This window comes from Contarinia nasturtii, unplaced genomic scaffold (assembly GCF_009176525.2).
Source record: "Contarinia nasturtii isolate CC-2019 unplaced genomic scaffold, AAFC_CNas_1.1 Cnas_scaffold_129, whole genome shotgun sequence".
In the NCBI taxonomy this organism is placed as follows: Eukaryota; Metazoa; Arthropoda; class Insecta; order Diptera; family Cecidomyiidae; genus Contarinia; species Contarinia nasturtii.
This window is the reverse complement of record NW_022197486.1, coordinates 9,704,298-9,730,720: the sequence shown is the minus strand read 5'-3', so window position 1 is coordinate 9,730,720 and position 26,423 is coordinate 9,704,298. Positions and strand designations below refer to the sequence as shown.

General features: G+C 34.4%; 7 protein-coding genes across 9 annotated transcripts in view; 5 read left to right on the top strand and 2 right to left on the bottom strand.

Moving 5' to 3' along the window:
* Positions 1–14: 14 nt before the first annotated feature.
* Positions 15–1,685, bottom strand: LOC116349181. Its single transcript, XM_031780491.1, has 2 exons — positions 1,413–1,685; positions 15–1,272 (listed from the first exon to the last, which is right to left on the bottom strand). The coding sequence occupies exons 1-2, from the start codon at positions 1,448–1,450 to the stop codon at positions 15–17; spliced, it is 1,296 nt and encodes a 431-aa protein (XP_031636351.1). The 5' UTR covers positions 1,451–1,685.
* On the top strand, positions 16–5,929 carry LOC116342391. The gene is made up of 5 exons (XM_031769986.1): positions 16–3,305; positions 4,347–4,419; positions 4,524–4,581; positions 4,663–4,808; positions 5,685–5,929. Exons 2-5 carry the CDS (start codon positions 4,405–4,407, stop codon positions 5,874–5,876), a joined length of 411 nt encoding a protein of 136 aa, XP_031625846.1. The 5' UTR covers positions 16–3,305; positions 4,347–4,404; the 3' UTR covers positions 5,877–5,929.
* Positions 5,930–6,161: 232 nt separating this feature from the next.
* On the bottom strand, positions 6,162–8,050 carry LOC116342380 (mediator of RNA polymerase II transcription subunit 30-like). Of its 2 annotated transcripts, none has more exons than XM_031769965.1 (8): positions 7,723–8,050; positions 7,548–7,642; positions 7,383–7,451; positions 7,242–7,301; positions 6,986–7,180; positions 6,707–6,914; positions 6,513–6,635; positions 6,162–6,431 (listed from the first exon to the last, which is right to left on the bottom strand). In XM_031769965.1, exons 1-8 carry the CDS (start codon positions 7,925–7,927, stop codon positions 6,211–6,213), a joined length of 1,176 nt encoding a protein of 391 aa, XP_031625825.1. In that variant the 5' UTR covers positions 7,928–8,050; the 3' UTR covers positions 6,162–6,210. The 2 variants fall into 2 exon arrangements, with proteins under 2 accessions (XP_031625825.1, XP_031625834.1); XM_031769974.1 differs by having other exon boundaries at positions 6,528–6,635.
* A 90-nt stretch (positions 8,051–8,140) lies between these two features.
* Positions 8,141–11,254, top strand: LOC116342372 (unconventional prefoldin RPB5 interactor-like protein). Its single transcript, XM_031769952.1, has 8 exons — positions 8,141–8,267; positions 8,337–8,635; positions 8,706–9,783; positions 9,852–10,013; positions 10,071–10,290; positions 10,376–10,618; positions 10,691–10,746; positions 10,824–11,254. Exons 1-8 carry the CDS (start codon positions 8,238–8,240, stop codon positions 10,998–11,000), a joined length of 2,265 nt encoding a protein of 754 aa, XP_031625812.1. The 5' UTR covers positions 8,141–8,237; the 3' UTR covers positions 11,001–11,254.
* Positions 11,255–11,438: 184 nt separating this feature from the next.
* On the top strand, positions 11,439–16,336 carry LOC116340674 (protein SON-like). The gene is made up of 11 exons (XM_031767286.1): positions 11,439–12,566; positions 12,666–12,796; positions 12,868–13,049; positions 13,132–13,192; positions 13,293–13,401; positions 13,551–13,815; positions 13,901–14,154; positions 14,234–14,347; positions 15,506–15,673; positions 15,757–15,957; positions 16,041–16,336. The coding sequence occupies exons 1-11, from the start codon at positions 11,595–11,597 to the stop codon at positions 16,254–16,256; spliced, it is 2,673 nt and encodes an 890-aa protein (XP_031623146.1). The 5' UTR covers positions 11,439–11,594; the 3' UTR covers positions 16,257–16,336.
* A 260-nt stretch (positions 16,337–16,596) lies between these two features.
* LOC116340683 (lamin-B receptor) lies at positions 16,597–20,645 on the top strand. The gene is made up of 4 exons (XM_031767299.1): positions 16,597–16,846; positions 17,321–18,045; positions 18,190–19,141; positions 19,224–20,645. The coding sequence occupies exons 2-4, from the start codon at positions 17,377–17,379 to the stop codon at positions 19,508–19,510; spliced, it is 1,908 nt and encodes a 635-aa protein (XP_031623159.1). The 5' UTR covers positions 16,597–16,846; positions 17,321–17,376; the 3' UTR covers positions 19,511–20,645.
* Positions 20,646–21,259: 614 nt separating this feature from the next.
* LOC116342958 (serine-rich adhesin for platelets) overlaps positions 21,260–26,423 on the top strand; it is an 11,724-nt gene continuing 6,560 nt past the window's right edge. The window contains exons 1-2 of one of the 2 annotated variants that reach the window (XM_031770807.1): positions 21,260–21,330; positions 24,295–24,742. In XM_031770807.1, coding sequence (XP_031626667.1) covers positions 24,613–24,742 — 130 coding nt within the window. In that variant the 5' untranslated portion in view covers positions 21,260–21,330; positions 24,295–24,612. The remainder of the gene's footprint in view (positions 21,331–24,294; positions 24,743–26,423) is intronic. The other variant, XM_031770798.1, reaches the window with a different exon arrangement.

The following is a 26,423-nucleotide window of genomic DNA, read 5'->3' as shown; positions in this document are numbered from 1 at the left end:
ATGTAATAACAAACTTAATTTACCTCAATGTTTGAATTGATATGGCGGCGCACAACGGCCACCCACGTTTTCTCGTTAGGATCGATGGCACTAGCATATGTCATGTTGTTAAATGTGGCCTGCTCCGAATTTTCCACCCAAGCCTTCGCTGGCTTCTCGTACAATATTGACACGCAAACACTATTGGTGATGATTTGCGAGTGAAACCGCTTCTGCTTGCCGATTTGTTTGATTTTATCCATGTCGAAAACCAAATTCCACAATTCATCTCGATGGCCGTACAAGTAATAGTCCAGTGTGTATTTGTTCATTCGATTGGTCAGCGGATTGCGAGAACTGGGCACCACTCCTAGTACAGTGTTCGCCAAATAATACATATCTGTCATATCCAATCGAACGTTTTTCAGTTGGAATCGGCATAACGGGACAAGTGCGAAATTGTTCACTTTTGGCGGTCGATTGTTCGTTATCAATCCATCGCGACGGAATGCATGCCATTGTTGTGAATATTGATGAAACACTTCGATTTGGCGTTGCATTTGACCGAACATCCACAGTGATTGGAACCAATTGTCCTTAACGAACTCATTGACAGTGACCGGAACCAATTGTTCATTATGAACTTTTTGACACTGCCAACCGATTCTTTCCAGTTCATACAATAAAATGTTCATCTTATTTGTTCTCTCTACATCACCATGTGTCAGATCTTTGTTACTAGTGGCGTAAACTTTTGCGTTTCGTATATCGATGCCGTCAAATTTTGATCCATTGTATTGATGACCATTGATATTCATGTTATAATACCAGCGTTTCATTTGAAAAAACGATTCAACATGTTCTGAACAATGAGTGTTGAGATTGGTCTGATTATTTCGAATGTGATCTTGGTAGAAATAATTAAAACCATTTCCCAGGCATTCTTTATCGGGCCATTCAAAATTCTCTACACCGAAGTGTGCCTCGACAATGTTACGAAAAGCTGGCGGCATTAGTTCCTCTCTGTCGACTTTATCGGCTAAAACACCGTTAAAGCACTCGATGAAAAATGTTTTACCGTTTTGTAGAAAAAATTGTCGGTTCTCATCATCGATGGCTTCTTGAATTTTGTACAACGCCAACAATGATGCCAGTGACGAAATCAGTGTCATTTTGTAGCTTCGATGATCCAAAAACTGAATCACTCTGTCGCGATATTCTTCCCGTATGATTGACTTGACGCCTTGTTTTATGACTACAAGGTTCTTAATGTCGTCTTTCCTTTCGGGTGGACTGTATAAATGAAACGAAAACAAAGAAAAACATACACACTTATTTAAAAAAAACTGGTCACAAAACAATATCGCGAAATTGCATCGAAAATCCAATGAAAAAAAAAACACAGAATAAATATTAAGAAAAACAATGCTTACATATTAAATTGATCCTCTCTTGATCTTGTTCTACTCATGGTTTAATCAATCAATCACAATTTCTGGTGCTTTTCCAAATATTATGGGATAGTTATCACTATTTTCGGTTGCAATCAATTCGCATCAATTTCACAATTCAAATTGTAATTTTTAATGTGTTTTTGTTGGTTCTGCTTGTAAACTGCCTGACGAAATTCAATTATTATTATCAATTTAAAGTTATTTTTCTGACTTGATGATGAGATTTAATGGTATTTCAAATAGCTTCACAGCGCGAACGGTAACTTTGAACTAAAATGAATGCAGAAATGCACCGATATTTATAGCAAATTATTGCTGTATTGCAAAAAGTCAAGCCTCGAAAACTAAAATGACTGGAATTAAACGATTCTATTGATACATCAATATATGCAAACAAATTTACAATATTTTCATTCAACAACTCAATCACTCCACTTTGATTTGCCACAAAACTCTGCCGAAAATGCATTTTTAAACAGGAACATAACAAATCACAAACGAGAGAATTGTCGAAATGGTTTTTTTTTTTTCAAATGTGTTTCGATGATTTGGAATATTAACAGTAATACTTTATAAATGTTCTGTCGTTTGAATTGAAAACAGAAACAGACACAAAATATTTCCGCAAATATATCCATCACATTTCGTGAACACACGATATCGTTGTATCAAAACACTGACGAAGCACATCACAAAAACAAGCGGTGATCGGGAATACTGTTGTACGGTCAAAATCCTACAGTTTGTTGCATTCGCACTAGTATTTCGTTTACAGAAAAACAAAAACACAAACACATATTATATTGTCTCTCTCACATGTTTCGTTTCTTTGTGCTGTGACATAAAAAAGCCACTGATACAATATTAGCACTAAAATCCATTTGTCTTATTTTATCATGTTGAAAACTGAAATCGGTTGTCATTTTGAATTTAATTTGTTTGAAAAAAACAACAACAACGCACATTTTCTGACCGCTAATACGAACAAAGAAACTCGTGCGTATGAAAATTCGATTGGAAATCATGGATATACTCTACATTCCGTTTGACACTAAAATGGCCACATAATTATCCTTGTGAATGTGTGACTCTCTCTGTTGTGCATTTGTGTGTGTACAAACTTTCAATTGTTTATATGCGCGACCGGTTCAATATTGCATGTTTCAAACCGAAACACCGAATGAATTTGTTTATATCACTTTCCCTCACACACACACAAACTCTGTATTCGTAGCGATATTTGACTTTTTGAATTTGTCCAACTGAATTTTAGGCGACGGAGAATGCAATCGTATGAGATTGTTGTTGTTGTATACCAAAAATCATCTCTTTCTAAACTGGCGGCACTTCTCAGTATAGTTTTGGCCGCAATAAAAAAATCAATCCCGTTAAATATTGAATAGAGTGATTTGTTTGTTTGTGATACATGTTAAATCGAAGCACAAAAAATTCCTTTGCTACATTAATTCTGTTGAAAACTGAAAAATGTGAATACAAACTTTGTGTGTACTCCAGTTGAAAAGAAAACAAATCTGAATGGCAACTCATTATATTTCGTTGTGATTTTGTGTATTGAAACATTTTTGTCAATACACTGTAATTTTGTCGATGTGTGATGTTCAATATTCAACTGATACTTGCCTTCTTAATGATGCTGGACATATTTATGAATATAAGTGATACAAAATGCAATCAAACAGCGAAAACAGTCGATAGAATTGTTGATATAAATTTTATGTAAACAAAATCGAACATTTGAATCTCATGTTACACATACTTTCATTCTTTAAACGAGTAAGAGTCAGCAAAACGCGCATTGTATCAATACCGTTGTATGCTTTGAGATTCAAACAAAAACGGCAACACATTTGAGTGAGTTTGAATGAGACTGAAAGACTAATAGGAGAAATAAATTGTAAAATGTTAACGTAATAAATGAACAATTTTATTGGAAACTATGCATATAATCAACTTTCCATTGACACGAAAATTACCACCGAAATGGGTGAAAACGTTACATTTTTCAACGTTAAAATAGATAAAAAACGTTACATTTTTGATTCCTGAGCCTAATTCACAAAAACAATATTTTTCCTTTTGGAAAATTATTTTCCTCGAAAATTAGGTTTTTGTAATCCATATTCATCGTATATCTAGTTCAAATTGACGCTTCAAATCGTTTATGTCCACTGTCTGTTGGATGTACTTTATAATGGACAAGTATAGTAACATGGCGTCGTTCAAATAAATTTAAAAATCTGTTCATTCATGTCGACACCATATAGCTCGCCAGTAGGGATTTCATTGCTTTGGACAGTAATGTACCAAATTCCAGTGTATTTTCATGAATTCTCGATATAAATCACGTTAAAATCAGTGATGGTTTTTTCCTATATGAATAGCGCTAGCTATTCGCAGCGCCTGTACAGCATTGCTGCCCAGATGCTGAATCGTAGCGGTTGCCGCACGCGCAACACACTTCGTTTGTACCACAAAGAGCATATACGTTCGCGTTCGTTCTCTGTTCGACATGCGTTTGTATACTGACTATGGTATTAGTGTATCATACTCTGTGAGCTCACTGGTTACTTAGACTATATGACAATATGTTGTGTGGTACAAAACGCGTGCGGCAACCGCTTCGATTCAGCATCTGGGCAGCAATGCTGTTCAGACGCTGCGAATAGCTAGCGCTATTCAGATAGGAAAAAACCATCACTGAATTAAATTGCACAGTTTGTAGTTCTTGAGATACTTTTTCGAAAAATATAGACAAAATATTCGATTACCTTGTAAATAAGAGCGGTGGAAGTTAAAATAGTTTAAATTTGTTTAGTAAAATTACTATAGATAATTTAAGATAGGAAGAATATTTGTTCAGGATTTGAAATGAGAATTTAATATTTATAACAGCTCAACTTTACCCAACAAACTCTTTTGCATAATTGACTTTTACTCGTACTTCATAAAAATGGCCATTAAAGTAGTAAGTAATAATAAAATAGCCGAATGTCAAAACTTTCCCTAAAAGATTTAACTTGAAATAGTACGATTATTCCAATTTAAAAAAAATCTTCTATTCATCGACAGGTACCTACACGTCGTTCAAAACGTAATAAACGCCAAGGAAGTCCCGATGCATCAACAGGTATCCATTTCATAATATTATATAAGACAAAATCAAAATAATTACATTTTGAATTCTTATCTCTCTAAACTATGTATGTAGCACCGACAGAAGACTTGCCCTTGTCCCGTCAAATACGTCGAAAATCTACTTCTGACGTATCATTTTTCACTGCGGAAGAAGAAGTCCACAAAGTTGACGTATCCACTTCAACGGATGGCCTGAAACTTGGCAAAACGGAACAAGGGGTAATTAATTTTTAATATTATTCTCTTTAACATTGCCATTTCCAATATGAATAAACACTAATCCCACTATTCCATCAATCCGTCATTTCATTGTCAAATATAATGTCAAATTTTGCCGCTATTCACTTTGTTGAAAACTTATCTATCGACACTGGAGTATGACATTTTGTTATTGATAATTCAAATTTTTTTTTTTTCATCAATAATATTTTGAGAAAGTGATTCTATTACTTTTCCGCACACACCTAGTGTGTAAGGTAAACTATTGGAATCGATCGAAAAATTAAAACCGTTTTTTCGATGTCCGAATGTATGTTTTCACTGTGATTTAATTTCTACAACTACATATTTTGGGAAAAAAATCCTATCAATTTCGAATCAACAAAACGCAATAAATGTTTGTTTGAAGTAATTTAATCACCATAAAGACTTGTGAATCTTATTTTCTTGCCAAAATACACAATATCAGCAAATTTGAAGAAATTTCAATACAATTTGGGAGTACCCCTCATACAAAATTTTCTATTTTTTGCTCAAAAACGAAAATTTTGTATGGAAGGTACCCCTAAGTTGTATTGACATTTTTCCAAACTTTCAGAATTTTAGCTTTTTGTCAACAAAAAAAAAAATACTCTGTGTAAAGTTTCACGTCGTTACGATATCATACAGGCATTGATTCCATACTAAAATTCCCATTTTAAGTAATTTTTGTATAAAAAGTGTGTCAAAAATTATTTATATTGCATAACTAATGTCAGATTCAGTTTTTGCGTAAGTTCAAATTTAAGTAAAAGATATGTAATGAATGCATGTTGTGGATCACAGTGCGGAAAAGTTCATTTTACGGATGTAAGACATTTTTGCTCTTTTTTTCAGGTCAAGTGTTTTGCGGGAGCATGCTTCTTTATTGCAGACAACAACATCCAAAACATCCAAATTACAGAAGGCGACAATGGATCTCGCTGGGCTGACAGGCCTTTCATCCTCGGCATGACATGCACACTAGTCCTTCCATTTATGATAGTGTGGTGTGTTCTGATTTGCAAGTTGTTCCCAACACCAAAATAACATATGTATGGAAAGTCTTTGGAATAAATTCGGACGTTGCCATTTGAACAATAAACACACAATATTAAATTCGTTTTTATTGGTATAAACCTTTATTCATAGGCATATTCACATTCAGCACTTACCCTTTATCGAAGTTCGGGTTGTCGACGTCTCTAGCCATATATAGTAGTGCAATAACATTATCAATGCAAAAGAAACAACTTGCACTTGATTCGTGGTTTGATTTGGCGATGAATGTTTCACTGTCCAAATTCAATTGTTTTGAATAGAAAAAAATATCACTTCATTTCACAATCAATTTATTAGGTATATATCATTTCAAGTATTTCAATTATGATCGTCTCATGCTTAACATCGTATTAATTTCCCAAATAATGATGCGAATTCGATCAATTATTTCACGAAGTTGCTTATTTTTCAACGTAACCGTTTCGGTAAGGTCACGATTTTCTGCCAATAACTTTTTGTATTCTTCCGAATGAATTGGGTCTGGTTTTGTGTCTGCTTCGTCCTTAAATGGCAACAAACTTTCGATGTTTGTGTGTTCAATACCTGTGGCAACAAAAAAAAAAAAACAAGAAAAATTAGTTCTAAAATGTTCGATGTGATAAGAATGGTTGAGAGATGATAAACCTTCTATTCGCTCACCCAATTGGCAAGTGTCGTTGCATTTATCGAAAATTAAACGTAAACGCCGAAATAATAAACGAATCGTTCGGAATTGCTCGGTGACCTTTTTGTCGGTAGTGGTTGGTGCTAAGAGAAGAGATATTTTTCAATAATTTTGTATCGTGCGATCTTATGAAGTATTAATTTCAATCACATACCATTCGTTCCGATGGGTGGTTGAACACTTTTTAACGTACTAAAGACCTCTTGGAATCGACTTACGATATCTTGCACGGTTTCTTGCCCATATCGACACAAGTAGACTACATTTAAATTTTGATGTTGTTGCTGTTGTTGTTGTTGTTGTTGCTGCTGCTGATGCTGAGGATGTTGTTGTTGTTGTTGCTGCTGCTGTGGTGGTGGCGGCTATAAAATTAAACAATGTACTCCATATAAGTAAAATCTCACAATGACTAGCATTTTTTGACTTGTCATACCTGATTTTGTTGTTGATTTACTTGACCAACTGGACCCATTTGATTGTTTGCATTGATCGGATTATTTTGTTGAGTTGGATTCAATTGAGGTCCCGGAACACCTGATTGTGGCTGCTGTTGTGGCGGCGTTTGAGGTGGCATTTTTGGTAGCATTTGTTGTTGATTTTGGTTCATTTGCGGCATCGATTGCAAATGCTAAAACACAAAACATAAATTGATTAATGCCAAAAATCGTATTCAATTTAATCAAAACTACCTGCTGAGGTGGCATATGAAATTGTTGTTGGTCGGGCGTTGGACGATCATCTGTCATCATCTGCAAGGCAATTTATCATAATTAATTCTAGAGAATTAACAAAGACTCTTGTCTAAATTATACTATCAACAGATCACTCACCGGTTGCTGGTTTGGATGATGTGGTTGTTGATTCATCATTTGCATTTGTTGTTGTAAATGATGTTGTTGCTGGTTGTGGAGAGAAAACGAAAATATATTTCAAATTTGTTGAATGAACCACTTCGATACAAATTGTATTAATCACTCTGATTGTTTTTAACTTACAAACTGATTTTGTGGTGGTGTATTCTGTGGCTGTTGCAAATGCATCGGTGGAACGTGACCTGATCCTTGTTGCATGTTTACGTGACCACCCATACCTGCAATTAGATTAAATGTTTCAATGAGCAACTGTGGTTTTTCTTCTAAATTTTCATGAATTTGACTGTTGCTGTTTTACCTGGATTTGGCATGGCTTGTTGATTGTAATTCATTGGTTGTTGTCCCATCATTGGGTTCACCATTTGATTTGGCATCGATTGCATCATTGGACCCATCACACCGGGCATATTTCGCATTTGCGGATTAACCATTTGATTTGGCATTTGATTTGGATAGTTACCCTGATGATTTGGGCTAGAGAAGCCCGGATAATGGCCTGACATTTTAATATCGTTGTGTATGTTTTCAAATTAATTTAAAACTTAATCGAATTTCGTTTAACAAAAACAAAAAAATTCAATGATGTCCATAATATGCATTCGTTTCAAACAAAATGAGCTTCGAATAAATAAGAAATGTCAATCATTTGAGTGTTGACAACTTTATCCGCTAGAGGTCACTTCTCATCGTCGTTTGTTTCGTCGGGGAAAAAAAGTGACAACTATTTGTGCAAAGCCATATGTACAGTACACACATATATGTGCTACAACTAACAACATTTAACATATTTAGCGTTGCTTTGTTTTAATCAGCATGGAGCTATTATTGCAAGCGATTGATGAGGTGATTATTCCCATTCAATTCATATTTGTCGGCTTGTGTGTCATTCAATTAATTTTTATTTATCTGTAGAAACTATCACGTGCAGACTGTGAACGAAACAAATGGTTACAGTATAAAGAAGAACATAATCAGGCTGCTGATAATTTACGTGAATTCCAAAAGTCACTTTGTATAAATGTTCTGGTACCGATTGGCGCAAAAGCATTTATGCCCGGCCAATTATATCACACAAATGAAATTTTTGTCGGTACATATCGCGGCTTATTTATTAAATGTTCCACCGATAAAGCATTAGCCGTGTGCCAACATCGTTTGGATGAAGCAGACAAAAAACTTGCCTCTTTCAATATTGAATATCAAATGTATAAGTAAGTTGAAATTTGTTTTTTTATAAATATCGATCGTAAAGGCTATTTCTATATTTGCCGGCTTGTTTAGAGACCGTTTGGATATGAATAAAAGTGCCTTCGGTACTCCAAATGAGGGTGGTGAAATTATCGAAGAATACAACGAAGAAGAAGAGATGAAATGGCGGGAGCAACATAGAATTCGGGTGCGTGAACACAAAAAAGTCGAAGCAGAGGAACGACGGCGACAACACATGGAAAGTGACATCGATATTGATGCGATTTTTGAACAAGCTGAACTTATGGAAGAATTAGAAAGAGAATTGGCACAGTTAAATGTTAGCGATGATGAACAATTGCAGCGACATCTCGACAACACGAACGATGAACAGGCCGAAAATGTTGATTTAGCTCGAGATGGTGAAAACGAGGATAATGCGAATGATGGTGATGATCACGATGGTGATGAGTCGAAAGAATTTTTAACCATAAAAAAACAGGCCATTGGTCTTGATGTCAAAGATAAGATCAAATTTTATGAAATACATTTGCAAAAACTTCAAGTTTATTTCAAAACCACACAATGTACACTTCATAATTTCGATGAGTTTGCCGATAAACGTGTCACAGAAGAAAATTTACAAAATGCCATCGACGAATTGCAGGAGACTTTGGACGAAAATGTCATCGAAACTGAATCGAAAACAAGCAAAGACAATCAAATGGAGGAACAGACCAATGAACCGCGAAAGTATCTTTCGCGTACCGATTATGATCGAATTGAACAGGAATATATTGATCAAAATAGAAGTAGAAGTGAACTATTAGTTTTCTATAAAAGTCAATTGCGTAATATGATGAAGTTGATTGGTGCAGCCACTCTTGATGACCATTCAAAAAATGAAAAACGAATTTTATACGAATTTGTAAGTGATCGCATTTCTAGTCTGCGTATTGAAATTCAACAAGAAAAACAAATAAAATTTGAAGAAGATTTTGTCGATGACGAAGATATTGATCAAAATGCACAACAACGAACCTTTGATCCGAATGACAGTGGTTTCGATATCGATGATAATAAAGATGATGATCCGACGGGAAAACGTAAAATTAGCTTCGCATCAGAACCGCTTACTGTTACATTTTGTGAGGATGAAGAACCATTTCAAGTAAGATCATTTTTCCATTCATTTGAGAAAAAAATTGATTCAATACCTTTTATCGTTTATTTTTTCAGTTGTCAAAATATGCACAAGAAAATATTGAAAGATTAATGGATGAATCGTTTCAATTCTTCAACAGTCCAACAAGTTCAATGTCCAACAGTCCCGGCAGTCCAGCCGGCAGTCTTTGCAGTGATGACGAAGATAACACAGCCCGTGAAGATGAAATTGAATATGTAAGGACGATTTTATTTATGAAATATTATTATTCATATTATTATTGTTTGTGACAGCAACCTGTAATTAGTACAAATGACTGTGATCTATCTTCAATGTTACAAATCAACGAAAGTACAATGAATAAAGTAAAAAAATTGATGGATAGTGCGATGGAAGCAAAATTAAATCCAAAGCCATTGATATTGGAATTTAATAATTCGTCGAACGAACCCACAGCTGTAGTTAGTGATGATAACAACATCACTAGTCCATTGGATATTTACAAACAATTTGGTATGTAAACGTGCTATAATTGTATCAACCATATTGACTCCGAAATGTAAATCGGGATGTTTGATGGTGTTTTTTTTCGTTATAGGAGCATGTATTGAAGCATCTACACATCCAGTTCTGTCACCACGATCTCTTGGCCAGATGAACACAGCATCGTCTCCATTGAATATGTCACAAATTCAAAATAAACTCAAAGAAGGTGATCAAGATGCCACGATTTCATTAGAAATTCCAAACATTGATGCAAAACCACAGAAGTCAATTTTGAAGAACAGCATTTTAGTGAAAAATGAACTTAGAGCACCAGTCAATAGTGATGATGTTGAAGGTAAAATAACAAAGTGATTTTCATGTTTAATTAAGAATACATAGCAAGTATGTTTTTTTTTTTTAAATTTAGATCCATCAAATACTAATGATCAACCTAGAAATGATGACTTTCCCGTATTTACGCAGGTTTGTATGAAGAATTCAAAATCTGATCAATATTCATATAATTACGTATACAAATTGTATCTGAATCATTCACATAGGTTTTGGGAGACATTGTTGAACGCAGTGATCCCGTTGAATCGACACTAACCTTGCCTGACGACACTCAATCTCGCACCGAAAATCAACCAAGTGGTGATAATCCATCGGGTCGCCGTGTAGATAATCAACCAAAGAAGAAACCGATGAGTAAATTCAAAAAGAGTCGCATGCGATGAATTTGTCTTGGTCGCAACTATTTTCTACCGCATAAAAATATCCATTTAACATCATTTTTTTTTTCAACATATCTTTTTGAAATTACTAACTTCTTCATCTCAACGCCTTTTTATACGCATCAAATACACGTGAAATGGTTTCTAAAATCAATATAGAATTTTAAAAAAAATGTAGGGAAAAAGAAAAAAAGAACATTTAAAAAAATAACAAATTAAACGCAAAAGTCAGAATATACCTCTATATATGTTACATAAAAGAAAGCGAATAAAATACGCAAAATAAAAAAAAAAATAAAAAATAAAAAAATATTTTAAACGGAAACAGTTGTTTTGAAATTTTTTCGATGATGCATTGTACTTATTCTGATTTATTACAGATGGCAGTACCTATATTATTTTCATCTTCACTCTTCTATTTCATCGTGCATGACAGATGACAATCAGAGTATTTATTTTTATTCGTGAAATGGAAAAATGAGGCTTTTGTCATTAACAGACAAATATTTCACATTCAAATTCGATGGTATTCATAAACTCGCGTAAAAGGGTAAAATTTCGTAATAATAGTTTTGAAGTATACATTTAAAAGAAAAAATGTTGACAACCGAAGGATCAAAACATCCAGTAGAAACTGTGAAAATAAAACAGGAAAAACTAACACCACCACCATCGCCAAATGCTAATTCATCAGCAGCAACAGCAGCTGGTTTTAGCATTACCGATGATTTGTTAGACAACATTTTGGGCGAACGTAAACCCGTTGCCGAACCAGTTAAATCATCTAATGAGATTTTGGCCGATTTATTTAAAGTGTTTAATGCAGCACCACCGACGATAGATGATGGCCATTCCACAAAAGATTCCAAGAAAAAGAAACATAAAAAAGAAAAAAAGGTGAAAAAACATAAGAAACGGAGTCAGGACAATAGTGAAACAAAATCATCGGACGATGAAGTGAATAAAATAAAAAAGCACAAAACGAAAAAGTCGAAAAAACGTGAAGCTGACGACAGTGATACAGATAGCAAAAGTCAGAAACGACATAAGAAATCAAAAGATCGTGATATTAAAAACGAGAAAATCGATGTGGTTGTCAAGAAAGAAAGAAACAATGACCAAAAGCATGCTTCTACAGTTGATGGTGGTGAATCGAAGACGCATAATGATACAACGTCAAATAAATCACGATCGACGGATGAGAAAAATCCACAATTAAATATACAAGTGTCAGTGACAAAAGATACCGATAAACGGAAAATTGTGATAAAAAGCCTTGTAGATAGCACAGTCTTTCAAGACACACTGAAGGAAGTTGAAACAAAGCAAAAGGAAAAAGAACGGGAAAAATTGAAAGAGAAAGAGAAACAGAAAGACAGAGAAAAGGAGAGGGCCAAAGAAAAGGACAAAGAACGCAACAAAGAAAAAGAACGACGAAAGCAATCATCACGACGATCAAAGTCACATGAAAAAGAACATCGTCGAGCTCGATCACATTCATCGAGCTTATCACTATCGGACGAGGAAACATATTTGCGGGAACGTGAACGTGAACGTGAACGAAACAAGGTGAGTGGACGTCGCATACAAATTGACATCTATTTTATGCTGGTAAAATAAACATGAACGATCATAATGATGAGCGTATTTTTTTTCTCTTAAAATAAGGATCGAGATCGTGACAGAGAACGAGATGATTTTTACGGTGATTATCGACGAGATACCGATCGCGACAGAGATTTTGAACGTCGAAAACATCGAAGTCGAAATGATTTCTATCGTCATGACCATGACCGAAGGTAAGATACATGTTTTTTTTTTTGAATTTTCAACATAAATCAAGTTAAAATTGGTCTATTACGTAATGTAGACGCTCAAGATCATCATCTCGTCATCGACGCGAACGAAGTGGCGATCGAATCGATAAAAAACGTTTGCTGGAAATTGCACGCAAAAATGCAATTACAATGTTGAAAAATGGCACATTACCAGGTGCAAACAATTTGGATCCAGAAGCCAAAGAACGTGCCTTAACTAAAATGCGATATGGTGGTATGTACACTGTTGCTCTAATCATGTGAATCAAAAATAAGGAATTAATGCGTTTATTATTATTTTTTTCTCTGGTCTCTAGGTAAGACTGTAGATGAATTAACGGAGTTTTGTAAGAAACTCTCGAAAGGTGAAGCAAATGGGTACTTATCTATTATTTAATAATTGTTATTGATTCTTTTTCGATTATTTGTCGATTATTTTTAATTAATTCTATTATTTTCCTTTGTGATTCACCCTTAGCTACTTATCAAATATATCTGGTGATAGTGATATTGATGCTGATCTCGAAAAACCATTTCATCATCCATTTGTCATCAAAGATCGTGGTCCAATTGTGATGAACATAAAGGTAAATGTTTTATAAAGAAAAGAATCGCGCTGGTTATTCAATCGTCCATTGAGTATTGTGTAATAGGGTCAAGGACGTGAAAACCGCAAAACAAAAACTTTTCTTTACATTTCAATTATCCAATAACAATTATTTTGGTTTTACTAAAGAATTCAACGCCAATACCACCAAAAACTGCCGAACAAACAAAAGCAATACTTCAACAATTTCCCGTATCATCTGGTCAACATCATCGTCTCAATGAAAGTGAATGGGTTCCGGTTGTTCCAGCGAAACCAACAAAAGGTAAAGAGACAGAACCGACGACAAATCCGACGTCAAAATTAACAACGGAAACAACGAATACCACAAAATCAACAACGGTTATCACAACACAGCCTGCTAAGAATGATGATGTTCCGCAGCCAACTGCAGGTAGCTTAATTAAATACATCAAGATTAATAGAGTTTGTTTTAAATGAAACGTTGAATTTTTTTCTTCAAATTTTCAATTCTTAAGATTATGGATACCAAAACAATATGTTTGCACAGGCACCAGAGCCAGTCCCAAGCTTCGCAATGCCAACAAATATTGAATCAGTACCGCTACCAACAGAACACACACCCGGCGACAATATATTTGCAGACCGAGGTACTATGAAAGATTTGGATGTGACGTCGATTGTCACATCTCGGCTTAATGCATTGCGAAAATTACAAGAAAATCCATTGGACTCGGAAGCGATAAAACTAATGTACAAAACACAAAAGGATGTAAGAAACGAATGACAGCTGGTTTTTTTTTTTTCAAAACAATTTCCAAATGTTCATTTTGTTTATTTTTTTATTACAGATGTCCGCCTGGGCAAGTTCAAAATTTGTTCCTGGTCAATTCACTGGCAGTACTGGTGCTAGCATTCTATCAACGAAAGAGCTAGCATCTGGCTTCCAAGCATGGGCCAAAAGAGTTAGTTCATTTGTTTTATTTCACATTTTCTCATAGACTACAAAAATAGAGCGCAAATGGAATCATCTGCATGCAATGTTCGATGCAAGAAATGAACTCACAATAGTTTGAATGTTTGCAACCGAAAACATTTGACCGGATGAACATTATGCATTTGGTTACATTTGCAACAGTAAACACATTTGATTGGTAAAATGTATCCGTTGACGATTCGTTTTATAGCAAAGTGTAAGTGAGTGATTGCTCATTTCACTTGTATAAATCGAATCGTTTTCAATGGATCTGAATCAATTGTTGTGATCATTTTCAGCACTGCAGTATGTTATGAGCTCACAGTTTATGAGTTTTTTTCAAATAAATTTTTTTTTACAATTCATACCCATGTTAAACTCAATAACTACCCAAATCACCTCGTGCATGAGTATGAACTGTAAAAAAATCCCAATCGATTTTTTTAGAACCCAAAACAAAAACAAAAAAAATTATTTCAATTCCATGAATAACACTGAATGCCAAACAAGTCAGTGTTTGCATTCATTGCTATTCATAATTTGCTTACTAAAGATGACAAAAAAAAAAAACACAAATCGATCGACGAAAATTAATGAGTCAGGAAGATTTTTGAGTGTTTGGGATAATTGATGAAATGCTTCAATAATAAAACTGCAATTGAGCGCAACATTTCATATTGCGGATATAAAAAAATTTCAATTATTCTTTCTAACTGAAAGTCTGAATTGCGCCAACTGCAGCTTTATTCGTGAGATGAGTGCTTATTTCATCGATTTATCCCAAAAATAAAAACAAAACAAAACAAACAAATGACTCTTCAAACAGATTTCCATACGCAAATTTTACACGATTTAAATGTGCTTGAACACCCGATTGAACTAAAATACATAAAAAAACAATCGCTATTGTGATGGAAGGGGCAGTAAGTATAAGTGGATAAAAAATCATAAAGCACATATTTAACATTTAAATGTTTAAAGAACTGATAAAAATTCACATATTTCGTAAATGTTAAAATGAGCACAAAAAAAAAATTATGAAATGAATGACTTTAGTCTTTGACACTCTAGTAGTTGGAATATGAAATTTATATATGATTTTCTTTGTTATTTTCCCCCTTCCACCATTGTTTTTGAACAAATTTAGGATCAATTGATCTCAACTACACCCGTTTCGGGTGGAATGGGCATGCATTTGCTACAGAAAATGGGTTGGAAACCTGGCGAAGGTTTGGGAAAAGAGAAAAACGGATCACTGCAGCCTCTACTACTGGAAGTGAAGCTAGATAAAAAGGGATTGGTCGCTGAAGAAGAGGTTCGATTATGCATTTTCTTTGTGTTAAAGAAGAATAAAAAACGTAAAATTGGTTTTATTTTTCTTTTATTATGATGACACAGAGTCCGCAAGTGCAGCGTCAACGGGCTCAACTCAACAAAAAGGCCAAAGCCACATCGATACAAATGGCCAAGCAAAATTTTGAAAGCAAACATCCTGTTTCGTTACTCGGCGAACTGAGTGCTAAACGCAAATTTGGAGCTCCACTCTATGAACTTGTCATGCAAGAAGGACCTTCACATCAAAGACAATTCCTGTATAGCGTACGTATACTACGCCATTACTACTCTCAAACATTTTTCCACTCGAATTTGATTTTGTTCATCTCTCTCCTTTTTTTTTTCAGGTAACAATCGGTGGTCAAATATATCAGCCTAATATAACGAGTCTAAATAAAAAAGAGGCAAAAGCATCGGCCGCTAAATATGCATTACAACGAATGGGATTTCTGTCTGATGTACCAATGCAACCTCAGCCACCGGCTCCTCAGCAACCTCAGCAACCTCAGCCACCGCAACCTGTTCAAAATAACATGAATTTTGCGCCACCCAGTGCATTTTAAGTTCATTTTTCTACAATTTTTTTATTAATTGTAAATCATTTAGAAAAAGATTATAAATAGACCTATTATCAAAATGAAAATGATCATAAATTTAATTTCATATAAAAAGTATTAAGTATTTCATAGTTTTAAAGCATCATATTAGGTAAAGTGTGTATACGTGAATTTGAAATAAAAGTTCGTTAATTTATCAGTATTCAAAATAAAGCTAACTATGTGTGAGTCTGTATGTGATGACTGTGTTGCCATATGATAACCTTAGCGCCGCCTGTTGGCCGATGTGACAAGTTGCGTATTTCGTCCATTAAGGTTGGTACTAGATATCAACAGTTTTTTTTTTCATTTCATAATGGGTTGTTGTTGTGTCGCGTCGTACGCATTATAAGCAGCAGTAATAAACATTTCTTCTGAAATAATTTGAGCGGTGAAAATTTATTAACTAAAAATAGAAATTGGCAAAAGGGATTAGTGTCATTTGATGTGAATTACATTTTTTAATTGAAGTATTCAGTTTTTGGCAAAGTTTCAAGTAAAAAATTCTGGATCGGAAAATTTCACCGCTAAAAACGGACGCGTCAGTCGTATAAGAGGTAATTGACGTGTGTCAGTGTGTGTGTATGTTTTTGTTTTCGATTATAATTTTAACCTTATTTCTTCGGTTCTCACACTCTCTCTATCTATCGCAATCATTACAATTTTATTTTTGTTGTAATTTTTTGCAAATTAATATAACTGATTTATGTGAATTAAATATGGACGTAAAAGTGATTTGGAAGACACTAGAAAACCGAATCGCTTATGCATTACATTAGAACTAATGACGAGTTTTCAACCAGTAATTTAGGTTACACGCCGCCAATTTTCAAGAATTTTGATTGGTTGATAGGCGATCGTGTTTTTCAAACTAGTTTTAAATTTATCAATAAATAACCGTATAAATGCATATTTCCAGATATTTGTAAGATGTATGATGTGTTTCAAGTTTTATTTGGAAAAATTATGACGGTCGATTTTTTTTTCTAATTTCAAAAAAAAAATATATTTTTTTTTTTCACTTTCATTAGAATCGGAAGCATAGAATTTTATTAAGATAAAAGAGTGAGAGAAAAAAAACTGAAATATGGATCGGCGTAAGAGAGGAACAGCAACTGCTGTCGAAAATACGAGATCAACACGAGCGTCAAGTAAATCACCGTCGAGACGTTCATCAAGAAATCGATCTCCGGCACGTAATGCTTCACCAGCACGCACAAAGTCGTCGGCATCACAACGACGAAGCGGACGAAATAAACTTACAGACAACGATACAGCGTCTGAAACTGATGATTCAAAATCCGAAGTATTGAACAAAGTTAGCATTCGCGTGTCTCCATTAAAATTGGACAAAGAGGGTATTCAAAAGTTGGTATCGAAAGGTCGCAAGACGCCAACATCCAAAGTAGCGAACATATCAAGTGAAGGTGATGACGAAGTGGCCAGTTTAACGGCCAAATATTTGAATAATAAACAAAATGCCGAAAATCCGACACCATCGGATTTGAGCGCGAAACGAAGCTACAGTCGTTCGATCAGCCGCAGTTTAATTGACGAAGAATGGAGTCAATCAGATGGATCGGAAAAGAATGAAGATCCCATTTATGGTGGTCGTATTACACGCAGCCGCAGTAAAACGCAAAATGTATTGTGTCGAGAGCAAAGTCTTGCCAAAGATGCGGCAGCCGAATTTGGTGGCAGCATTGGAGCAACATTTTACATCATTTTACTACCAATTTTATGCTTCTCCGTCCAGGTATGTACATTTTGCATAAATTTTCCGCTTCAATGACCACCAAAAATGGTCATGTTCCAAACAATAAATTATGAAGAATAGTCAATAATTTTGAAATATTTTCGTTTTGCTTTTGTTTTATTTTCATTTGTTTTCTGTGCACAGTATGTTTGCAGCAGGCCTGAATGCAACATTAAAGCCGTACGCCCTGAAAAACTTAAACTTTTTTCAAGCTACTTCACTCTTGAAAGTAGCTACATCTACATAGCATTCGCGTGGCTTGTATACTTGGTGTCATTGGTTCCATATCTTGGAGTCAAGCGTCAATTGGCCCAAACAACATCGTCCAAAGATAATGTTGCACCACGGTATTTCAATGGATTTTCAACTGCAGTTGCTATCGTTGCTGGTTTATCGATTGCTGAGTACTATTTCAAATATCCCGTATTTGCTTTAATTTACCGGAACTATCAGCAATTATGCTTCGCTGGATTCGTCTATGCTTTTGTCACTTCGATTTGGTGTTTCTTCCGTTCGAAATACGTTCCAGTCACATTATGGAATCCATTTGCAAAATCTGGTCGCTTGGTTAGCGATCTGTTCATTGGTCGTGAAGTCACTCCACGCTGGTTGAACGTGCTCGACGTCAAATTGCTTCATCGTCGCATTGCTCTTATCTCAGCGTTGATCTTTAATTTGATTTTCCTCAGCCGAAATATCAAATTTGTTTCAGTTCCATCCATCGAAGCACCATTAACTAACCTCGAAATTGTCGCTCAATTCCTTCAAAGCTTTAAATTCGATGCAGTATCGGCTACTGTTTCTCTATTGACCATTGCTAATATTCTCGATGCACTTGTGTTCGAATATCAATTGATCAGCTCATATGAATTGCAAAGTGAAGGTTGTGGCGCTCAATTTTTACTGCATTACGCTGGTTTTCCTGTATGGACATCATTATTCGCTAAATACGCTTTGCAACATAAGATTACCGGAGTTCCAAACTGGCTTTTGGTTTTGATTAGCATCGTTTATCTTGCTGGGTTGATTTTCAAACGACTTGCCAATGAATTGAAATACCATTACCGTGTCTACCCAAGCAGCACCCGTTCATCAAGTAAGTCCTTTTTCAAAAAAAAAAAAAAAAAAATTGGGGAGAAAAACACATTAAGAACTAAAATTCCGTTTCTACCTTTTAGACTTGAAAACATTGCCAACATTCCAAGGACATCGCCTTTTGATCGCCAGATATTGGTCATACATTCGTCATCCCAACTTATTGGGCGATATTATTTCGGTCATTTCATTGCTACCGTTGCTGTATTTCCGATTTGCCTGGTCACCGCTTGTTGTCGCTTTCTACTGGATTGCGGTGTATGTTCACCGAGCAAGTCGTATCGATAATCGTATGGCACAATACTACAACTCAGCCTGGACACGGTACCGTGCCACAGTACCTAATTCATTCATTCCCCGTGTTTATTAGATAGTGAGATTCAATGCAATTGTCCAAAAATATCACATTTATTTCATTTTTCTTTTTCATCTAAACACACATTAAGCGAAAACTAACAAGAGGAGAACTATAACACTCTTGTTATAGAAATATACAAACACAAAAGCACAATACTTTTTCATAAAAAAAACAAGAAAAATAGCATACAAAAAAAAATCAAAAAATAATATTAAAAAACAAGACAAAAAACAAAACCATTTCATGTAGAATAATAATCGCGAAGACTTCACCTTTTTTATATAACAATTTACATTTTTATAAATTGTGTTCATATTCACAAAATCGTAATTTTAATTGGCGACACTGTGTAATAACACCGTGAAATTTGACAAAATGTAAAAAAGCGATAAATTGTAAGAGATTTTTCATTTATATTTAGACATTCGAAACGATCCGATTTTTTTTTGAAAATCAAATTGTTTGATTTAACACTTTAAAATGACATTGGAACAATCGAACGAAATTGTAATAGTTTCGGTTTATTGTAAAAGTACAAAATGTGTAATAGGATTTTTATAAGAGTTTTTTTTTCATAAAACTGTCATGATTTTTTTTTTCATTTCTCGAAAATAACTTAGAATACGTATTGACTGCCCTCATTGATTAATTTAAAGAAAAAATTCAATTGAATTTCCACCGCTGATTCGCAATCGGATCGATTTACATAGTAGAGATTCGGATGAGATTTTCCAAAAAAATAACATCCTTTTTTTTAAACAAAAAAAATATTTTTTTTCCACTCTTTCTTTTGTATAATTTTTCTTCAACATAGATTTGGTTTCAAAGTGTCTAAACAAGTGAAATTTTTGGAGAAAAATAAAAAGAGTCATAGAAAATCAAATCACGGATCTAGAGTAGAATAAAATGATTAAATGAATTTAAAAAAAATATATATTAGTATAAAAACAAATGAATCCAAATGAAGTCAATTGAATTGTGTTTGAAAATTAACAATCACATGTAAAAAAAAGATAGTGACTTTTAGTACATAGATGCACTTTCTCAATCAATTTGCAATTCAACTCAAATAGTTTTAATTTGTATTCAGTAGATTCTTTGATTTTTGTCAATTATTTTTTAATAAAGAGAATTCAAGGGAGAAATATTTTTTTGTTTTTTGTATATACAGTACAACTGAACATAATGGTAAAATATTGTTTCAAGGTGTGCGTCAATAGCATAAATGCTGCTAAATTTAAATAAAAATGCTCCACATATCAATGTTAGTGGACTGACACTACAGCAGTAGTAGACAAAAACCGAGCATGTATTACATACACATTTAGCGGCTCTTGCAATAAACAATGCACGATCGACATGAAGGTAAGAGAAAGGCGCATATGCTTGTGAGTAGTGCTTATACACTTCGACGTGTGTCTCTTGTGTTAGTACGGCTCTTTTCTTTTGGGCTGTTTTGTTCATTTTTGCTTCTCATTCGATTCGCTTTTGGTGTTTCTATGTTTATTTCAATGGTTCTTACTTGAATGTGAATTCGAATGTACGAATCCGTTTCCACACACTATTATCAAAGCCGAAGAAACAGAAAAAACAACAATCGCGGCTACCAGCTTATTACCACCAACACATTTGAATCCAAAACTCGAATCAAACCGAATGAAAGAGAGAGACACACATACAAACACAGGCCCCAAACGCATACGATCACACACACACCAAATTCCCCGTATTACGTATGCTTCTGTGAGCACCGTGTTGTCTTCGATTCGTACAGCATTCGCGCGAATTGGTAAAAACCAACAATTTTAGTTTCACTTGTGAAGGCATCGAATGTAAGTATAACGCACGATCGATACGACATTTATTTTTTATTTACATTTTTTTTTTCGATGGTTTTACTTCATCTGATTACTCAAGAATACTGTTTCGCATAAAGACAATTTAAAAGTGTACAAGTGAAGAAGATAACTGAAAGTGCTTTTTAAACCAAACCTAATTGATTGTCGAATGAATCGTTCATTCACTCGTAAATAACATAAAACAATCACAATTTGATCTATATAAGTTATGTGCATGCTTTAAAAAAACGCATTATTTGCGTTACATCGCCGAATTCAATGGATTATATAAAAACGAAATGTCAAAATAAATCCAGTTGATCGATTTATCAAAAAAAAAAAAAAAAAAAAAAAATCGTGAATGGATTCGTAACCATATATAACTGAATATCCAAATAATGGTCAACGAAGTGCGTTATTAAACAGTGTGCTTTTGTTTTTAAGTTAAGGCGAACGAAACAAAAACCGAACCAAAAAAAAAATAATAATAACGACTATCAAGTTCGCGAGTATTATTGCACAATATGATTACAAGCGTAGCAATATTGAAATTCCACAACAAAAATCACATGCCAGTAGTAATTGGTGGTTAAAATTTTTGTGTGCGCACCATGTCTTGCATTACAAGAAACACAAAAATTTCGACTCAAGAATCATTTTTGACTTGAACAAATTGGTTTTCCCGCCCCGTGCGTGGTGATTCAGTTCTTATTGTGCTGATACATTCGTGGGATTAGATTTGTGCGGCCATTGGCATTGAATGAAAACGGATGAATGTACCAAACCGCCAATTTACCTTGTTCTCCAAAATTGTTGCTCTTTTTTGAATAATTCCGCTTCTGAATCATGCTATCGCTATTTCTATATGGCCTGTATTCAAAAGTGTCGTGATGATTTCTTTTTTTTTCGAGCATTGCATCGAAAACGAAGCGCACAATTGAAATAAACAAACGAAAAAAATAAGCGAATAAGAAAATGTGTTACATAGATGAAATAGTCGATGCGTGATCCGTATATTTAATTAGGAACGCAAGTACTGTAGTATATTTTCGCTTATCAATCGGCGAATAATAGACCGTTTTGTTCGCCAAAGGCTGGAAAGCAGCTGGGTGTAGCCATTTCGACACATTAGAAAATTAAAATGAAATGTACAAAAAAAACGTACAGAAAAAACAACAACTAAACACTAATCTATCAACGTAACAATAAATGTTTGCACGCGCCTGAAAAATAATTACAACAGAGAAAGAGAGTGATAGAGGAGAGAGAGAGAGAGAGTGAGGGAGATAGTAAAAAAAGAAGTCCAAATGAAATCAATTCGATGTGCCATAAATTTACTTAGAGATTGTTTTGTTACTTCTTTTTTTCGCATACTGCACCATTTTTTGATTTTCGCCACCAATGAATTGCACCAATGGTCAAAATAAAGCAAAATAAAAAAAGCATATCTGGATTTGCATTAAGCTTGAGTGGCATGTATAAATCTGCACATTTTACACCAATTCACGTATTACCGAAGCGCAAATAAATCACGGCGCTGAGACAAATATTTCGGCGGGTACTTCGTTCATTCACTCATTAAAGTCTTTTTTAGCGTTCAATAACACTGCGTGTGTGTACAAATCTCAACGTCAATTCGTTTCGTAGTGGATTTCGTTGGTTTTTTTCGTTCAATCTCTCTCTCTCGTTTATTTCAGAATGGTATTTCACGAAAGTCATATGAAACTATGCTCGGTGAGCGAATGAAAAATAAGATCGACAACGATCATACGTTCGTACGATTGAGTGAGTGAGTGGTCGATCAGCACGTAATTTCAAGTGAATTTTTTTCTGTTCCATTTTCAATCGCAACAACTTTTTTTTTGTGTTTCAGCTAATGTGAACGAAACCAAACGAAAGACGAGCGAAAAACAACAAAAATCCGTCGACATTTAACCAACACAGGTCACTCAAATAAACAGTATGTTTTCATTCATGCATGTTTTGCATAAATAAACTCTGACATAGAAATAGTTGAAGGTGTGTGCGAGATCATGTTATAGACCATAAATATTCGTTTAAATGTCAATCGTTTAATGCCGCCATTCAAATGTTCCCACATTCAAGTCTGAGAGTGCACAAAAAGCGACTGGCTTACCAACCAGCCGAATTAAATTATCAGACACCATGAAATGAGAAAAATCAACATTAAAGGGGAAGAAATCATCTTGTTTCGTCTTTCTTTACATCGGTGCGAGAAACAATTCTCTATCGTGTGCTGAATTGCATTCGATGATGCTTCATTTCTGAATAAATTCCACCGCATGGATTAAGTCATTTGTTGTGCTATTCACTATTGCTGTGTGTGTGTGTTGTGTCGCAAATAAAAGTCAATACAACCACTTCTAATCCCGTTTTAAAACTAGCAAAGCGTTCCATTCCATTTTGTTTGCTCGTTCGATCGTTCAGACAAGTAAACCATTTTACTTGTCTTACATTGAACGATACAAAGCGTATACATTCAATTACATTTTCACAACAATTAGTTAGCGTGCAAATGAAGTAACACGAACATAAAACATTCTTAATTTACCCTTTCATTGCCTATTTTACGATTTAATGAAAGGCGAACATGAAATTGGTCGCATTCTTATCGTTTTCTATTTCGTTGATTGTAGATTTTGGCGAAAGTCTGCATGTACAAATCAAGTGTATTTATCGATGATATTCGAAATTAAGAGTTTTTTTTGTTTTATTTAGTTTGTTTTTATATCAAATACAAAGACATTTTGCCCTAGTTTTATCGCGAAGAATTTCGAGAAGAAAAAAAAATCCAAAGCAATTTGTTTGCTGATACTTTCAATGCACCGGCGCTTGCATTTCACGAATATAAGTGCTCGCGTTGGAAAATCGGTGTTATTTTTAAAGTTTTTTTTTTTGGTTTTTTGTTTTGTTTTGTAAACGAGTGTTTTATTTCAGTCATCGAGAAACAGATTTTGAATGGGGTATCAAAAATGAATGGTACCAAAGCTAAGCCTTAAATGAGCGAAACGGAATACAACGAGGAAATAGAAAGGCTGAAAAAACCTGTTAATAACAATAACAGAATAGAAAAGAAAAAGAAGAAAAAAAGACACACACACAATATTTTTTCTCAAAGACTATTCAATGACAATATCTAAAGTGTTTATCAAGTTTTGGACGTGAATTTATGAGAATCAACTGAAAGTGAAAGAGAGTTGTGCGTATGCCGACGAACAAACGACATCACCGAAAGAATTGGGTAAAATTGTGATAATGGCTATGCTGATAAAATCAAAAGTGCACACCGTCATTTTCTCAATTATCCTAATTGTATTGGAGAACTGGGGAACAGCCAACGCACAACAACAACCATCATCGCAACAACAGCTTCAACAAACAAAAGGTAAGATTATAGGCTTAAATGATACGCTTTTAATCCTATTACAATCATAACTTATGCAAAACATGCAGTTCGCACATTTTTTTTTCTCAATCAAAAACCAATTTATTTTTTCGCTTCATTCACTTTCATTTGCTGTACAATCATAAAAGACAAAGCCAAGAAAAAAAAACATTTTGAACTATATTATTTTACGAAATACGCATACTTTTACGTGCTTAGTATTATTTACGAAATACAAAAAAAAACATTTTTTTTAAAAGAAAAAATAGAAATAATATAAGATCAACGCGAGGTGCGTACACGGTTTGAGAACAAATTGGATGGAAAAATTCTCAAAGTTTCGAAGTCATATGTATTGTTGCATTGAATGGTTTTCTGAGAAAAAAGAAAGAAAGAGAAACAAACAAACAAACAAACGAATAGCAATTTCGAATGAATGCATCAAAAACACATTGCAATCGGCTTTGTGAATTGATGTTGTAACCGATTTCAGTTGAAAAACTGAATGAAACAAGAAAAAAAATGCAAATATCTTTGCAAATCATCTAAAGAAACCGCTTAAAAAGATTAAATTCGAACAAATGCCGCCAATTTCTTTTCTAGATTGTTCCGATATTCTTTGTTCGTCGGTGAATTTGCATTGTCGTTGACAATTCGCATTTTATCATCTTCGCTGCTAGATTTCTATTTCTTTTTTTGTCGCTTTTCTTTGTCCCAAGAAATTCGAAATGTTTCAAAGACTTTGTTTCACCATTTCAATTGTATCTCGAACAAAGTAAATGTAATACACAATTGGCGGATTTGGTTGATATCAATACGATGGCTAGCGATGAAATGAATATAAATATTTTGTCTTTATCTAAACTTCTGAAATGAGTATGTGTTTCGTTGCTGTTTTTTGTAACCGTATACAATTTTGAATTTATGGCAAACAATAGGCAAAGATATGTTTCATCTATACAAAAAAAAAATAGCATAAGCAACAGCAAAAGAGAAAAGAAAAACAAATATACGAGGTAAACATAACCAATCGGAATTTCATTTAGTAAAATATTAAAGGATTGCAACGAAAACAAAGCTCATGATTAAGTAAGTAGACCGAATAAGTAGACAGCGTAATTGAATTTGGTTCTCACTCGCGCTTGGCTCAATCGCATGCTTACGCGCATACTTTTCTGGTTGCACATTCCGGATCGCGCGAGATGGCTGTTGCAGCAGCAGCAGCAGTACAAAGACTTTTCAACCGAGCCCAAAGCAAATGCTTGCAAATGCTTACAAAATGTGCGCTGTAAGGAATGTGATTAAAAGAATTTCGCACACAAAGAGAGAAATAAATGAGCAATGGAGTCAAAGCTCTTGGCTCCAAAGATTGATACGCGTGTAGGTGTCAATGTTTACATGCGCACATGTATATATTGAATAATATATTTTGGTTGTTTTTTTCCACCACCTTCTTCTTCTTTTTTTTCTGTTCGTACTTGTTCGCACCATGACTTCATGTGCGGTTTGGGTATTTTTTTTTTAATTCGAAACAAGAAAAGTTTAATGTGCTCTTGTGCACGCAGCAAACATTCGCAGTACGTTTTTTTTCCATTTTGTGGCCATAGTGCATTTGACAAATGCTCCGTAAACAAAGAGCCGTAGTTGAAGTTTGTATTGTGGGCGTCCTATAAAAAAAAAA